The following is a 15,650-nucleotide window of genomic DNA, read 5'->3' as shown; positions in this document are numbered from 1 at the left end:
CTGCCCTTGCTGGGAATGGCCTCTGTACCTTACCAGAACTTCCTGTTTGTTTGAACAATATTTAGAAAAGATAAAATAGGAACTACAGAATCTAGGTAAGGCATCAATAGTTTCACTTCCCATGAGTCTTTCCTTTCCTGTGCTTTTGACGTCTGGTTTGTGCTCGATTCCAGTTTGGGGATTTTCACTGTTGGTGGATTTTCACAGATACATTAACCCCAGCATACTCACTGGGGAGCATGATCACCTCTGCTGACTTCAGTCATCCAAAACTCAGCTGTCTGGCTTCTTTAGACAGAGCTTCTGAAACAAAAGAAAGCAAAACAACAACAACAACCAAAAAAAAACCAAAAACAAAAAAACCCCAAACAACAACAACAATAGAAAGAAACAAAAAACCAAAACCATCAAAACCAGGGCTGTGTTTGACRTCCAAAGGCTTTCCTGCCTGCCTAGCTGGAGAATTGTCTCTTATCCAGACCACTCCAGAGCTTTTCTAGAGGCTGTTCATGGATGCAATCTAATTCACATTATTTAACCTTAGCTCCAGGGCTTGTTCCCAAGCTTTTTTCACACAGGGGTATGGCTATAACCCTAAGCTACACCTTGGGCATGAAATAATTTAGTTTTCTCATTCATGCCCAGGTCTAGGCTYCCTAGTGTCCCCATCACACACATATTGATTCACTCCTCAGTCCTTGTCTGGAATGAATTCCCTCTGCAAGAGGACTTAAACCATGATAATAAGCTGTGTCTTAGTCAAGCTTGAATTTGCTGTTCAAGCACAGAACATAGATGGAGATCATCAATTCTGGACATGTCAAATTCACACAGCTTTCCAGCATGTCCTGTATGGATAACTGTGGTTAGAGACTTGGGAAGCAAATCTTGGGGGCATGCAAAAATTAATAATAATGAGATGAAGGCTTGCTTGTACTTTTTCTTGAAAAGCTAACCCACTATGACACAAGGAAAATACATGGATGTTAAAACAYCACAAAAACATACGTTTCACTTGCTCCTTGCTTTCTCTGCTAGCAAAGAACAGGAAAAGAAGCTTCCCTGCTCTAAATTTTTCTATTTGGACTTTACCTCATTCCCACTGCTCTGAACCAGATTCATGCTTGGCTGTGATGTCTTGTAAGAGAGCTGGATGCAGAGCACACTGCTGGACCTCCACAAATATTAGAGAATCACAAAAGTTTTTTGCTTGGTGTTCTTTCTTATGTCTGTGGTTCATAGCTACAATAAAACAAAGACAGAGATGAAAAAGTGATTTGTCAATATGAAAATGTCCAAAATGTATTTTAACCTCTCGCACATGGACAACATCAATATGAGCAGCCCCTCCCCAGGGAGCTCTGTCATATTGACTCAGCCACCAGGATCTTGGGGTTGAGGTGAGAGGCAGTATTAAATTTTAACCACTCTTTAAATAAGATTTTTAAATCAATAATGTGGGTCCTGAACCCTTGGCTTTCCTATTGCATTTGGTTCTGCTGTGGGTGYCATGAAGATGAAGCTTTACCTCTTCTTTTTTACCCTTTTCATCTTGGTTCAAGAGAATTATGTCTTCACTATTCCAAGGTAAATATCTACTGATGTTACTGGGCTTTTAGAGTGTAGTGTGTAGGACAGGGAAAGTATTGATGCAAAATAATTCCCGGTTACATGAGAAAACATTTGTCAAAGGCTGACATATATTTATTGCCCATGTAATTGGATACGTGGTTCAATTTAACATAAAGATGGTGGGGGAAATGAAATTATTTTAAGTCTTCTTTGCATCCATAAATCCTATGTTTTTAATCATATTAAGATTACTCTTTTTGGTCTAAGTGCAAATCAAGTCTGTTCATTCAGTACTTTTGAATGCCAATAAAGGGCATTTTGAAACTTAATGGGAAAAAAAAATTTGCTTCACTTGCTTTAAAACAAGATCTTAAATGAATTACTTCTTGAGGTAGAAAGAGAAACCATTTTAGAAAGTGCTAACAATCTGTTTTCTTTCCAAAGCAGCTTTTGTGATGGTTTTTCCAGGCATAAATCATTTTTGAATAACCATTTGGTATTTGTACAATGTTTCAGAAGCAGCTTTATTGTTACCTATCGATAAACTTCAGAAGTGCCCTGAAACCAAATGCTTTCTTAAAACATGGGAACATATGTCAGAGATGAAGACAGGCAAAGTGCTTTTATTTTCTGCCTGCACAACTGATTTAAAAATTTGAAATGTTTTAATAAGTAGAACTAAAAGGATAAGTTTCTTATGTGGTGATTTTAAGCAAAGCTGAAAAACCTAGCATTAAAACAACCTGCTCCCAGAACTAAAATAAATACACAAATAAATACACAAATAAATACACAAATAAATACACAAATAAAATGTGAATTATTTCTCACAGCCCTTCTGCAATTTTGCACCACTCTGCAGACCTGTGAAAGGTGAACACCACTGAGTTAATGCCTTAAAAAAAAAAAAGATCTTCTCCCTTTGTGTTGCAATCATATTTTGTTGTGGGCTCCTATGGAGGCRTGAGGGTTAAAGTAGGGGGAAACAAACATGGTTTTAGGGGAATTTGGTGGAACAATATTGTTCTGTGCTACTTGAAGGTTTATTTATTTCATGTTTAAATAGAATACTGAATATCTGACTCTTAAAGAAGAACATGCCATTTCCCATTGGAAAGCAGGAGCTTAACCCTCCCAGCCCAGTTACGAAAATGGCTAAAATAACGAGATTCATCCGACTATGTGGAATTTTTACAAAGGTCTGCATGGGAACAATTCCCCTTCACCTTTCTGTACAGCTACTGGGGGAAAAATATGTRTATTTAGAAGGCAATTCATTCCAGGTTAGCACACACATCTAAATGAGCTCTGGTTAACCAGACCCCCTAAAGCTCATGTTTCTTTATCAAGACAGCACCTAGCTCAGATGAAGCTATCAAACCCATCTAAAATGAAGTGAAATGTATCTTACTCACTGCGTCATAGTTACAGGGTAAGACTTGTGTATTGCAGTGTGGGAATGGCAGCAGGACTTCTATTTACCAAGAGGTAAAAGGGAGAGGAAAAAGAGATGGAAAACAGTGACAGAGCACAGCAGGCCTCTGGCAGAAAGYTGGAAGAAGGGAATGAGAAGGATCTTTTCAAGGACAAACTCAAAGAGCAATCAGGGAAGRAGAGCATGAGAACAGAGGGAAAAGAGTTGTATTTAAGATGACCAGGTCCACCAGTACAGGGGCAACAGGAAGAGCAAGGAAGCTGGGAATAGACGGTTGTTTCTGAGCTTGGTATAAGGGCARTAATTAAAGCTTCTGTCTGGGTGTGTTCTACAGAAGACAGATGGGCAGAAGACAGATGAAAGAGTGTATAACATTAAATCAAAGGAGAGGAACTGAGAAGGCCAACAATTACAGTTTTGGCTGTTAATACTCACCACACYGAAGTGCAGGGGCAGAATTTTGACCAGCTTATTCCATATATTCAGGTCTTATGACAAGAGCTATAAAGGAATCATACAACCTGTTCAGTACTTCATCCACACTCGGATGAAATATTTGTGCAACAAATGGTGGGGTACAAGTACACATCGTCTTCCTCATTATGGTGCTCTCAGGCTGTGGGAATCGTGCAATGAAACCAGATGCAGCAGGCCTTTTCTTGGCTCCTGTGTGAAAATACTTCCCCAGCTATGAGAAGACAAATTAATTTTTCAAATAGCCTCAAACACACCTTGGAGTGCACTTACCTAAAGACAGAGGCAAACTGCCAACCTTGCCTTTCCCTGATTGTTTTTTAATGTTCTGTCAAATGATGGTGGAGGCAAAAACAGTGTTGGCATGTTGTTGGTTCTGCATGAGAAACAACAGGGATTGCTTGGAGCCTGGCTAGAGGTAAAGATGAATCACCTGGTTGCCAGATGCTGTCAGGTTTCTGCTTGAAATCAGTCACTGCAACAAGCTGTGACAATCATGTTATGCTGCTTGAAAACTCTCGTTTTGAGAGCGCTGCYGGTTTTCTTTTCAGGACAGTCTTTGCAGACAGAGCTGGCAGGGACTTTGATTGTGCCTGGTTTATATGGTGCCACCAGTTCCACATGATTAGATGGCTGAGAGCCTCCCCAGTCCAGGAAATGGAAATAGGGGTCTGACATTCCCCTAAATCTCCTTCTACACACACAAATTATTTTAATTATCTGTCCAATGCAATTTTTAACTACATGGCTTGCAGGACACTGATGATCAGTGCTCAATGCTGAGTGCCCTTTTTCCTTTCCAGAAAGAGAATTTCAATTCTGTCACCAAGCATGGGGTCAAGCATGGAGCAGCTGGCAAGCACTATGTCATGCACAGCATATCCAGACCACATTTTTCAAGTAGAAGGGGAATATAAGTTACTGGGCAGAGATGGGGGTACAGTGGTGCAGATCATCTGAAACAATACCTGGCAGAAAAACTTGACTGAAGTAGGAATGCACATCTACATAACATCACATTTGGCTTTTGCCAAACTGGGAGGGCTTTTGGCAGRCTGAGAGGATTGATGTCTCTGCTGAACAGTGACTGAGACTGAGAAACTCAGGGGACAACAGGAGAGCCATCTTCCTGTTCTAAACTGGTTTTCAACTGGCGCTCCTGCACTGTGAATTAGCTGGAGCTGGTGGTTGTGGTGCTGGTGCCAGCTGCCAGGAGCAATCTCAGTGTCAAGTGGTAAATATTGGCTACCAAAACCCTTCACCATCTCTTRAATGGATTTTACTGATTGGCAGATGCAGAGACTGGAATAGGGCTCAGAATTTTCACTATTGGATTACCTTTGAGTTCATGGCAGCCAAGCCARGAAAGATGAGATAGGCCAAGCCTGCTTCTCCACTTCTGCATGAACTGGAGTTCCAAGTACCTGCTTTTCCTAAATACCTTTGCTTTTCAGGGATGAAGTTTTGTGGGCTCTCCCACAAACTGATGAACAAGTTGAAGCTCTTCAGGATTTACTGAACACGACTGAGGTAAACAGATTATTCTGTTCTCTCTGAACTGTAGGCCAGATTTTCACCCCAAGTACCCTAATACTGCTTCTCCCTCCCAAGAAAGATCTAGCCCACTTCYGTTCATTTGTTCTAATACATCAAGTCAGGAAATGCTTGGTTTTCATTTCTCCACTGTTTTCTGATTTACATGAGGAGACCCCTCCATGTTTCAGTAATGAATTATATCAGAGCTCACATTTCTGCAATTGATTATGTTTATTAAGGCACTGCAAAACTGGCAAATCACCAACACACAGTAAGTAGAAATACATTCGCTACGGAACCTCAACACTTTTGAGCAGTATGATCTTGACCTATATGTCTTGCACACATTTGAAGAGCAGGACTGTGGTATTTTTCTAAAGGTAGCTTCTAGAAGATAAAAATACCTTAAATAACACTTTTGTATTATTATTAATTTTATCTTTCATTAGATAAAAGAGTATTTAATTWAACTGACATATCTCTTACTCTTCACTTGTCCAATCACACCCTCCCAGTTTGAAGTTAACACTGCAACAAAAGTGTAACCATTCCTTCGATCAATATAATTCACAGGATGGCTGGAGCTGTGTTTCAGATGACTGAGAGCTTTTAAGGCATCTATGACCAGTCTTTCTCTGTCTTTCTTGACTCCTGTTCRTTTTATGCCCACCCAAAATCCTTCTGCTGTTCCTACTAGAATCGTCCAATCCCCTCTGTGCTCTTTTCCACCTTCACAAGTTAACTCCCATATCCATCTCTTTTTGTGTACCAATATAAACCTCCACTTCTCCACTTTTTTTTTTACTACTGTAATTCTTCACTTCCTTGCACACAGGAACCCCAAGAAGTCACGAAGAAGAACAGCAGCACATTCAGTGCAGAAGCGGCTTGTAGTGGTTTCTTCCAAGTCATTTATCTGAATAAGTAAACCAAATATTTTTCATGTGTTGTAAACCAGACAATGTGTATCCATGACTATAAATTGGGCAAGTTATAAAAAGAAAACAGAATAGGAATGGCAAAAGGAAAGGCAATAGGAAAGACAAAGGAGAAGGGAAAGGGAAGACACAAACAATACCTAGCAACAAATTTTAATGGGTACAATTTAGCAAAAACAATGCTCAGCCTGCGATGCTGTCGGTCACTACTCTGCCAATAATGTCTGACATGGCTACACTGAAATAAGCTCAGCCATTTGTAGTATCTTGTAGTAATACATCTAGGGGCCAAATACTTTACCATTTATCATTCATACAATATTCCTCATGCAACTGTAACAGAAAGGAAAAAAATACACACTATTGTCTGGTGACTTCGTGCCCTAAAAATGCATCCAAGAATTATGTTGACTTTTTCATGCTCTAAATATACACCTAATTTACTACTAACTGTCATCCCTAGATCTTTCTGTATTATTGGTTCTGAAGTTTCAGTCTTTTATTGAATATGTTGGCTTCTGATTTCATTATGGTAAAATATTTAATTTTACTAAGAAGAATCTAATTTTCTTATTTTTTTTTCATTTCTAATCTCTGTATTGCTTCTTCAACTTGACATATTCAAAGCCCTTCTGGCACTAATTTTCTCCCTGATCAAAGTCATCAGAGAATACAATAGCTACAAAGACTGGTCTCATCTTCATTAATTCCCCAAATACCTTCAGGGAAAATAACTCTCAGCAGACTTGAAAACATGTAACGTAACAGCCAGCAAAATATATCCATTATACTAGAAATACTATCTCAGAAAAGGTTATGTTCTTGTCTTTGTTCTTGATTTATGAATTTATGTGCAGAAGTCATTATAAACATTTCTTAAATACACACATTTCTTTTCCAGAAGCAGCAGAAGTACACATCACAAGGAATATGAAACTGCTTGCTACGAGCAATATCTCTTAAATTGAAAACATATGCTTTGATTATTTTCAAAATGCTTATTAAATGTTAGTAAGAATATTTTTTCTTTCCTCAGTTAAAAAAAAATAAAATGTTTTTGGAAACTTTGTAGGTCATTCTCTGGCAACCTGTTGTRGTTGAAAACATCGACAAGGACAGAGAAGTCCATTTCTATGTCAGGGCATCCAACATAAATAGCATAAAAGCTCAGTTAAGGCAACTGACCATCCAACACAAGTATGTATTTTTTACTTGTTGTCATGAATGATTCTGTAAAGTTGTTTGTTATTTATTTAACAGGAGGTTGTGCTCTTCCTTTGTTATTCAGAGTCTTGATGGGAGATGTTGAAGGAATTATTGAAAAACAGACTGTAAATGACACAGTCAGTCCTCGTGGATCTTCCTCATATTATGAAAACTACCATTCAATGAAAGAAGTAAGATACTTTTGTTGTAAACATCTATAGACTCAAAGGGTGAAAYTTGTCTCCTGGTTGAGAATGAAGATAAAGGGAAATAAATCATCAACGGGTAATAATTACCACTGTATTGCTCAAAAATCAAGAGTTCTATTTATTGTAGTGCTTTCTTAGAGAAAGAAAGAAGTAGCAGTCAAAATCTCTTATACATGTATTGACTTAAACTGTCATTCAAAGAAAGTCAATACAGAAGCAAAATAAAGTTGCAAAACAAACATGTAAATATTTAAAATGTGAAATCAATAATAATTTAAACAAATAGACCTAAACAAGAATTTCAGGGCTACACTTGGACTGTGTTGTGACTGTAACTGTCTATTKAAAGAGAAATTAGAGTCAGGCAAGTGGTAAGTGGGCAGAATTTTCCCATTAGATAAAGATTTTGGGAGGTAGAACAAATTTAAATCTAGACCACTGTCAGGCATGAAAGAAAACAATAGAGAGAATATCTACTTACTAACTTCACCCTTGCAGATATATCGTTGGATGGAAGCAGTAGTGGAAGTCCACTCTGATCTCCTTCAGAAAATATAYATTGGATCATCCTTTGAAAAGCGACCACTTTATGTTCTGAAGGTATGGCTGTGACTTACTGCAAAACTTTWCCAACTGCTACTGTAAGCAAATGGTGGGGCTTGGCCAGGAAACTTCCTTAAATCTATACCTTCATTCCTATATTTTGTGGTTTTTAGAAGTTTCCTAAGTTGTTCTTATAAGATACATTACCAATGCAAACACATTTGACCAGAGTAGGTTCCTTTCTGGGTCACAAAGAAGTTACCACATCTAGGCCATCATCCAAAGGCATGAAATACTGGCACAGTGGATACCATCCTCTGTGGATGATGAAGCCAATCTAGTTCATTTCATYGCACAGCGGATGACAGACTAACTTGGGCTCAGGTCTTGCTGTAGTCTTGGTGCCTGTGTTAAGTCTTGGCAAGCAGTCTGAATATGGCTCCCTGACTGCACACAAACATAAGCAAGAGSTGCATCCTGCCCCAGGACCAGTTTGAGCTCTTCCTGCAAGACAGATGATTCTTCTTCCATCTTGGTTACCTTTTCACTTGCACTTTTATGTGGTATCCTTTACAATGATGACATTGGAATGTGATTTCTCTTTTGTCAGATTTCTAAAAGCCATGAAAAATCAAAAAATGCTATATGGATTGACTGTGGTATCCATGCCAGAGAATGGATTTCTCCTGCTTTTTGCCTGTGGTTTATAGGTCATGTGAGTACATAAACACATCAGATTACTGCGTTCGAAGCAAAGCAAAAAATCTTGATGCCATTTGCCTTTGTCTAACTGTGTTCTAGGATCCATAAAGCCTGAATCCATTTACTTCCACAACAATAACACATGATATTTGTGTCTAAGCTGCAAGCATAGTAGTGTGTGTGCATGTCAGTAGATAGGGAGTATGTGTGAGAGAGAAACAGAAAGTCATAGGAAACGAATGCAAAGGAGATCACATCTATTATCAAGTATGAAAGAAACTTGAAAGTATGGGCATTCAACAGAGACATTTTTCATTGTGAATGGTCAAGGATGGAGAGGGCATGCCAGAAAAAGCACATGCTTGGTAATCTACTAAGGCTATGTCGGTACCGCCACATGGATTCCAGGAGTGGACTTGGCTCCGTATCACTCAGCACCTGGTGACTTGTGTCCTTATTGCTGCAACAGGCACTGCCTGGATCAGATCAGAAAACACACAGGGTGAGCTCAAGCTGTCCTATAATCTCCGGCTCTTCCCTATGTGTCTTCCTAGAGCAATAGATGCCCCCACACTTGCCTGCTTCAGATATGGTATAGCTTCACACCAGCAATCCACTTGCTGTGATGCACCACCTACTCCTGTAGCTGTTGCTATTGCTTCTCCTGACTCTGTTTTTAATTTGTGTTCTTGCTTTTTTTTCTGGATCTGCAGAGAATAAAGCCATATAAACCACATTCTTCTGAAGGTATATCCCTGCTAGTGACATCCCCATTCACACCTCCAGAACATGACCAACAACATCCAGCCATAGTACCAGTTCATGGAAACTGGGGAATCATTTGATGGGATGAGCCTGTAGATTAATCACTGATGGGATGGTCTTAGATTAGCCAACCTTGTGGCTGCAGACAAATAGTCACATCTTTAGTATCTTTCATGTCTACATGTCTCAGGAGAGTAAACAAACCTACGCCAAAAGATACAACATCCRCAGTTTGCACCTGGATTTTAAAATACATTGCCTTGGTCGTTTTGGACTTAAGGCATCTCTGCTCAACTCCTTATGCTGAGCTGCTGGCCTAGTCCCTGATATGGACCAGGAAAAGATTTCTGAGGCCTTTCTGGCCCATTCAAGGTTGCCCATCTTGCTCAGTTAATGTTCTGAGATTTATTATTACTTTTTCACAAAAGCAAAGTTCACAGTAAAAATAAACTAGTAGATAACACTGAGACTTCAGAGTCACCAGTACTATAGTCAGAGAAACAACATAGCTGAGTCTTTGAAACATGAGTTATGATTTGCCCATGATGGAACTAAATAATGTGGATTAAGAAGATGATGATGATAATAATAATAAAAACTAATAAACTTACTTATTTCCGTAATCAGTCACAACTATAAAACTTCAATGCCTAAAACATTTGAAAGGATATTGCAGGAGTTTGGGGCAGATTCAGCTGAATGTACATTGTGACCACTGATAATCCCAGCTTTCAAGGTTCTGCTGGAAAGAAATGCATTTGCCCTTTTCATGCTGCTCCAAATAATTACCAGCTGTGCTGTCACTTTGCCAGTGACACGTCCCTGCAGCATTTTTCAGAAGTAACAAGCTGAACATTTAGCTTCTCCATCCTTTTGATCTAATTTACATGGCTTAAATTTAAATTTTGTTTCTATAACACTTTATGAAGTAACATTTTAAAATTTGACATTAATACACATCTGCCCACACACTAAAATCATCAGTTCCCCCAGCAAACCCAAGGCATTCTTTATAATGGGTCGACTTTTTATAATTTAATTTTGTCCTTAAGATTGTAGAAAGATTGACATTTCTCATTTAGTCAGAGGAAGCCCATTGCCTGAGGAAAATAGGGAAGGATTTAAAATGAAAGATGGTTATCTAAATAAGGCATAAAGAAAAAAATTACGATGAAGGACTTAGACTATTCCAATAGTTACAAACCCACTTTTCTAGACTAAAATTTATTTCTTTGTCATAGACCAACGACCAGGTTAGGTATCACCAAAACCTTCAAAATAAGCTGTGAGGCAACATTAGCAATGTAGCTCTTACTGACTCTTGTCATACAGTTGCATTAAATTCACAATGCAACCAGAAAAAATGTTATATATGGCAGCCGTTTGAAGTATTACTTGTTATTTTGGGGCTTGCTGTATTTTGGCTGGGAGGGAGGGTTACTAATTAATTACTAATAAAAAGCAGCAAAATTTCAAACCTTCCTACTAATAGGCCTCAATTCTCTCTCATGACCACCCACTAACAGTAAAGGGCTGCAGTGTCTCTGAATGTATCAATTTCTCCCCTTGGCTCTTCTGAACAGAGAGCTACTTTGCTATTTGTCAATTTTCTGTGATGTGATGAGCCTTATCAGACCCAGGTAGACTGCTCTGATAATTGCACAATTATTTTACACATGCCACCACGTACCTTTGTAGGAAGGTAAGAAAATCTCAATTACAAACGCTTTTCATGTTTCCCCTGTGCTTTATAGGCAATCCATGTGCGTGAGAGAGATCAGACCATGACAACACTTCTGGAGCACTTTGATTTCTACGTCATGCCTGTGATAAATGTGGATGGCTATGAGTACACATGGAGCCACCCCTCTGTATGTAGACCTTTTTTGGCAGGTTGTGCAATGTACTGATTTGCTATTATGGGAACTATACTGTGCCTGGTTAGGGCATTGTTTTCATCTTGGAACTGCACACCCCCAAGCTCTGATTCTGTGGTTGGAACTTATGCATCTTTGCCCACAGAAAGTTGGATTTGGGCTCCTAAACTTACATATTTGGCCAAACTGTATGTCTTCTGCCATCCTTCCACAGTCCAAATTCCACTGAAATCAGAGCAGATGTGATTACTTCTTATCCTACCCAACATTTCCTTTTATCATCCAGCCCTGTTAGCAAGCAGATTGTGGTTTTAGAATCTTCCTTGGTCTTCACTAGCACATAACTGTAGAGGCACAAGTGGGAAGTCAGGTGGTGGATTGACTTCTTCTGCATTTTTCCTTGAACGCAGTTTATGTGTCTCTTCCCATAGAATCGGCTGTGGAGAAAAAGCCGCTCCTCACACAGTAATAGCAAGTGCATTGGTACTGACATGAACAGGAATTTCGATGCACACTGGTGTGGTAGGACATAGTTTTCTTCCTATTGTACCCCTGCCTCACTTTTGGCCTTAAAAATTCTTTATTTTGAAAACATTTTCATCTACTGTTCCTTAAWGTTAATACAAAGAAAAATGCAGCTGAGTATCTGTTATGAACTGGTGAAAACTTTCCCAGCTTTAGATGATTTTTTCCGGGACTCAGGACTTTTCCTCTCCAGATGACACACCATGGAACAACCTCAGCACAACAGAGCCCCTTGCATTCCACCAAGACACACCTGGGGGGGCTGCTGGTGGGAAGGAGGAAAGAAGGAAGAGATGGGCCTTGCCATGTCACCCAAGGCTTCTTGAACTATCCAGCTGAGTAGATGCCYCACTGTGGTACAGTGTGTACAAACCGATCATCTCAGTCATCCTCCCACAATGCCTAGCTAAGATTTTTTGGCCCTTAGTGTTTCTTATGAAGACTCCATCATATTTAATTAATGCAACCATTTTAGTACTTGACAAGATTTTTCATAGTCTGCAGAATAGCTGCCTTGAAATGTTACCCTGTAGATGAGATCTGACTTCACTCAGTGGTGACATTAAAGTCCTATGTGGCTTTCAGTCACTGTAGTCCATTGCTAAACCATCCATGGCTATTATACCAAGAAGAACAGGCATTTTTTTCCCTGAAGATCTCAACTGCTTCTAGAAACTTACTCGGTCTTTTACTGAAGACAGCAGAAGTCGTGAATCCTATTTGTCTTCTTGATAACTTGTTCCAGCACTAGATTTTCTTAAAAACTTTCATTTTGATGTTTCTTCAGCTTCCCATTGGGAGTTTGCTTTCCCACAAGATTAAATAATAAATAGAACTGCCTTTTTCCTGTAGTAATTCTAGATTTTAAAATTTGATCTCACAGCGATGTGATGATTTTAAATGAAGCATATTCATTCTCTCCTCTAAGACTTTTTACCCAATCTTYGAATACTTTTCCTCCACACCTTCTCCTTGTTTGTTTGTAAGAGTATAGTAGATGAGAAATCCCGGTAGGCTCGCACAGATTTCTACAAGCATGTGAATTCTTTCCATAGCATGGTGGAATCCATTATTTCTTGTCTATTAGCRTCATACTCTGCTCTTTCATTAGATGAACAGAGATGCAGAGAAGGGAAGAAGTAAAGGAGCAAACCTGCACACTTTTGTTTTTAAAGGTCCAGGAGCATCTCACTATGAATGCAAGGAGACGTACTGTGGGCCCTACCCAGAGTCTGAACCTGAAGTGAAAGCAGTGGCTCGTTTTGTCAGAGACCACAAAGACACCATTAAAGCCTACATAACCATTCACTCCTACTCCCAACTGGTGTTATTTCCATATTCTTACACCATGAACAAAAGCAAAGATCATGATGAGCTGGTAAGTCTTCCCACCTCTGGAAGTTTCCCACTTATTTCAGAACTACTTACCCAGCTTGGATAATCTTGCAATGAGGGGGCCACTGTGCTGTGAGGATCAAGAATTAGGAAATGACATTTTTCTTGATATTCTTAAAAACTTTAAAAAGTCTGGGCTGGTCTAGCAATGTGTAAGTCAGCAAGCTGCTTCTGAGGACTATGAAAAAATGGAAATATTTGTTGCAGATTCATTATATATCAACAACACCTAGCCAAAAGAGCAGAGTCCTGCTGTTTAGGACATATTGAAAAGATATATATGTGCAAATTCCTCATTATGTTGTGCTGTTTACAAAAATTCTGGAATTACTTGGGTATGTGACTCTCAAAAACACCCTTCACATACTAAGCTATGAGAGGTATTCTGGTAGACACTTGCTACTTTTATTAAGGCTTTTTCTAGACATACTTCTTTGAATTGGTCTTAATGGTAGGATGTAAAATATATCCTGAAATGTAGAACTGTACATTCTTGAGCCACCAAATTACACAGTAAAAACTCTTACTAAAAAGAGCAGAGTTCAAAATAGAACAGTTATTCTTTCCCTCTAAAGCAGAAAGGTGACTGATTCTGGGCATTTTTGTYCTCTCCATGGCTTAAGAGTAGGGTTCTCACAATTAAAGTATTTTCCTGCCTTATTTGTCAATATTACTTTGAAAAAGAGTGACTTAAATACTGTGGCAGAAAAGAAAAAAATATGAGACAAATGAGAACAAATGGTTTGACAACAGTTTACCACCAGAAGTGGGGAAAAGGTCCCATCTATACTTTTTATCTGTCTACAGCAGAAATGCAATCTGTAGCATAGCCATATGCTGGAAACTTYCACCACATTCAGTGGGTTTTTCAGAACCTTTTATATGATTATTTAATTAATGTAAAATCCTGAGCACAGTGTAAGCAAATTCTAACGGCATAGATATCTAGACATATTAACTATTATCACGCCTTAAAGGTAATAATCTTTTGTGTAATTACAGGAAAGTCTGGCACAGAAAGCAGCTAAAGCTATAAAGAGGACAACTCGGAAAACTTACAGACCTGGTGCTGGTGCACAAACAATCTGTAAGTATGACTTTACTGCAACAAAAGGCATGACAGTATATCCTTGCTGGCATCAGCTTTTGTACAGAAGAAGTTCTGGTTTCAGGCAGTTTTTCTTTTTTTTCCCTTCCTCACATAGATTTAGCTCCTGGAGGGTCTGATGACTGGGCTTATGATCTTGGCATTAAATATTCTTTTACCTTTGAGCTTCGGGACACAGGAACTTACGGATTTTTGCTTCCTTCTCGAGAGATCAAGCCAACTTGCTTAGAAGCACTTTCTGCTGTCAAAGAGATAGCTCAACATGTTCTTCAAAATTTGTGATGTTGAATAYAATTTATTCCAGCATGACTGCACTTAGTTATAAAAATGCAATAAAAAAGCTTGCTCCTTTATTAAAATTCTTTCTGCATAGGCACAAAACCAGAATGACTGCACCCCCGGTATTTTAGAACACRTCATTTTTACAGCCATACTTATATACCTACATCTACAATGGTAGTGCACTGCACCACATGTATACAGAGAGAGCAGTGTAAGGGTMAAATAGCACAGATGTCCCACTAGATGGTGGAAACACCAGGAGAACAGGACTGATATGGGGCATACTGGGCRGACTCCATCCATAGAAGAGATTCCCCCATTTAGGCCATTTGAGTTGTTACAGGATACTGCTACAAGAAAATAACCCTACTCATTGTGTCCACAGTCAAACAGAAAGGATGTTCCCATTAAGGTGAGGATACACAAATGGTCAAACCACCAAATGGAGCTGGCCACAGGCTCCTCCACTACAACTAGCCAAGTCCACTCACCCTGCAGCCAAGAGTATRTTGCAGCATAACACCGGCCTGAAAACATTTATAAGACCTTTGTAAAGTGTTATGACAAAAGGCAATGGTTTTGAACCAAAATAGGGCAGGTTTGGATTTTTAAGAAAGAAACACCTTCAGCTACGGTGATTCCACTGTCTCCCTAGGCATCTATCCCAATRTTTAATCACATCTTCTCTGAAGAACTACTTCCTAATGTTCAGTTTGATCCTSCCCTGGTGCAGCTTGAGACTACATCCTCTCGTTCTGACAGCTGTTGCCAGCGAGAAGACACCGACCGCCACTAGCCTACACCCTCCTTTCATGTGTTTGTATAGAACCATAAAGTCTCCCGTGAGCTTCCTGCAGGCTAAACACGCCCACCTCCCTCAGGCACYGCTCATTGACGGCCCGCTCCAGAGCCTCCTCCACCCCATTGCCACCCCGTGAGGCGGAGCCGGGCGCTTCCCCGCCCCCAAGATGGCGGCGCTGCCGCTTCCGCCCTTCCCGTCACCGCCYTTCCAACTCGGACGTCACCGCCGTCGTCATCGTCGTCATCATCGGCGGCGGCGCGGGCGGCGCGAGGGCCGCCGGG

General features: G+C 39.7%; 1 protein-coding gene across 2 annotated transcripts; it reads left to right on the top strand.

Moving 5' to 3' along the window:
* The first annotated feature begins 1,469 nt into the window (after positions 1-1,469).
* On the top strand, positions 1,470-14,668 carry CPB2 (carboxypeptidase B2). Of its 2 annotated transcripts, XM_057374723.1 has the most exons (11): positions 1,470-1,587; positions 4,936-5,011; positions 7,028-7,152; positions 7,244-7,352; positions 7,869-7,970; positions 8,524-8,628; positions 11,135-11,251; positions 11,689-11,779; positions 12,958-13,160; positions 14,180-14,264; positions 14,383-14,667. In XM_057374723.1, the coding sequence occupies exons 1-11, from the start codon at positions 1,511-1,513 to the stop codon at positions 14,565-14,567; spliced, it is 1,275 nt and encodes a 424-aa protein (XP_057230706.1). In that variant the 5' UTR covers positions 1,470-1,510; the 3' UTR covers positions 14,568-14,667. The 2 variants fall into 2 exon arrangements, with proteins under 2 accessions (XP_057230706.1, XP_057230707.1); XM_057374724.1 differs by lacking the exons at positions 4,936-5,011; positions 7,028-7,152 and having other exon boundaries at positions 1,508-1,587; positions 7,216-7,352; positions 14,383-14,668.
* Positions 14,669-15,650: the final 982 nt, after the last annotated feature.

Source organism: Malurus melanocephalus, unplaced genomic scaffold (genome assembly GCF_030028575.1).
Source record: "Malurus melanocephalus ecotype Western Australia unplaced genomic scaffold, MMel_1.1 scaffold_231, whole genome shotgun sequence".
Classification (NCBI taxonomy): Eukaryota; Metazoa; Chordata; class Aves; order Passeriformes; family Maluridae; genus Malurus; species Malurus melanocephalus.
Note: the sequence above shows the minus strand (reverse complement) of the source record. Positions and strands in the feature narration are given on the sequence as shown.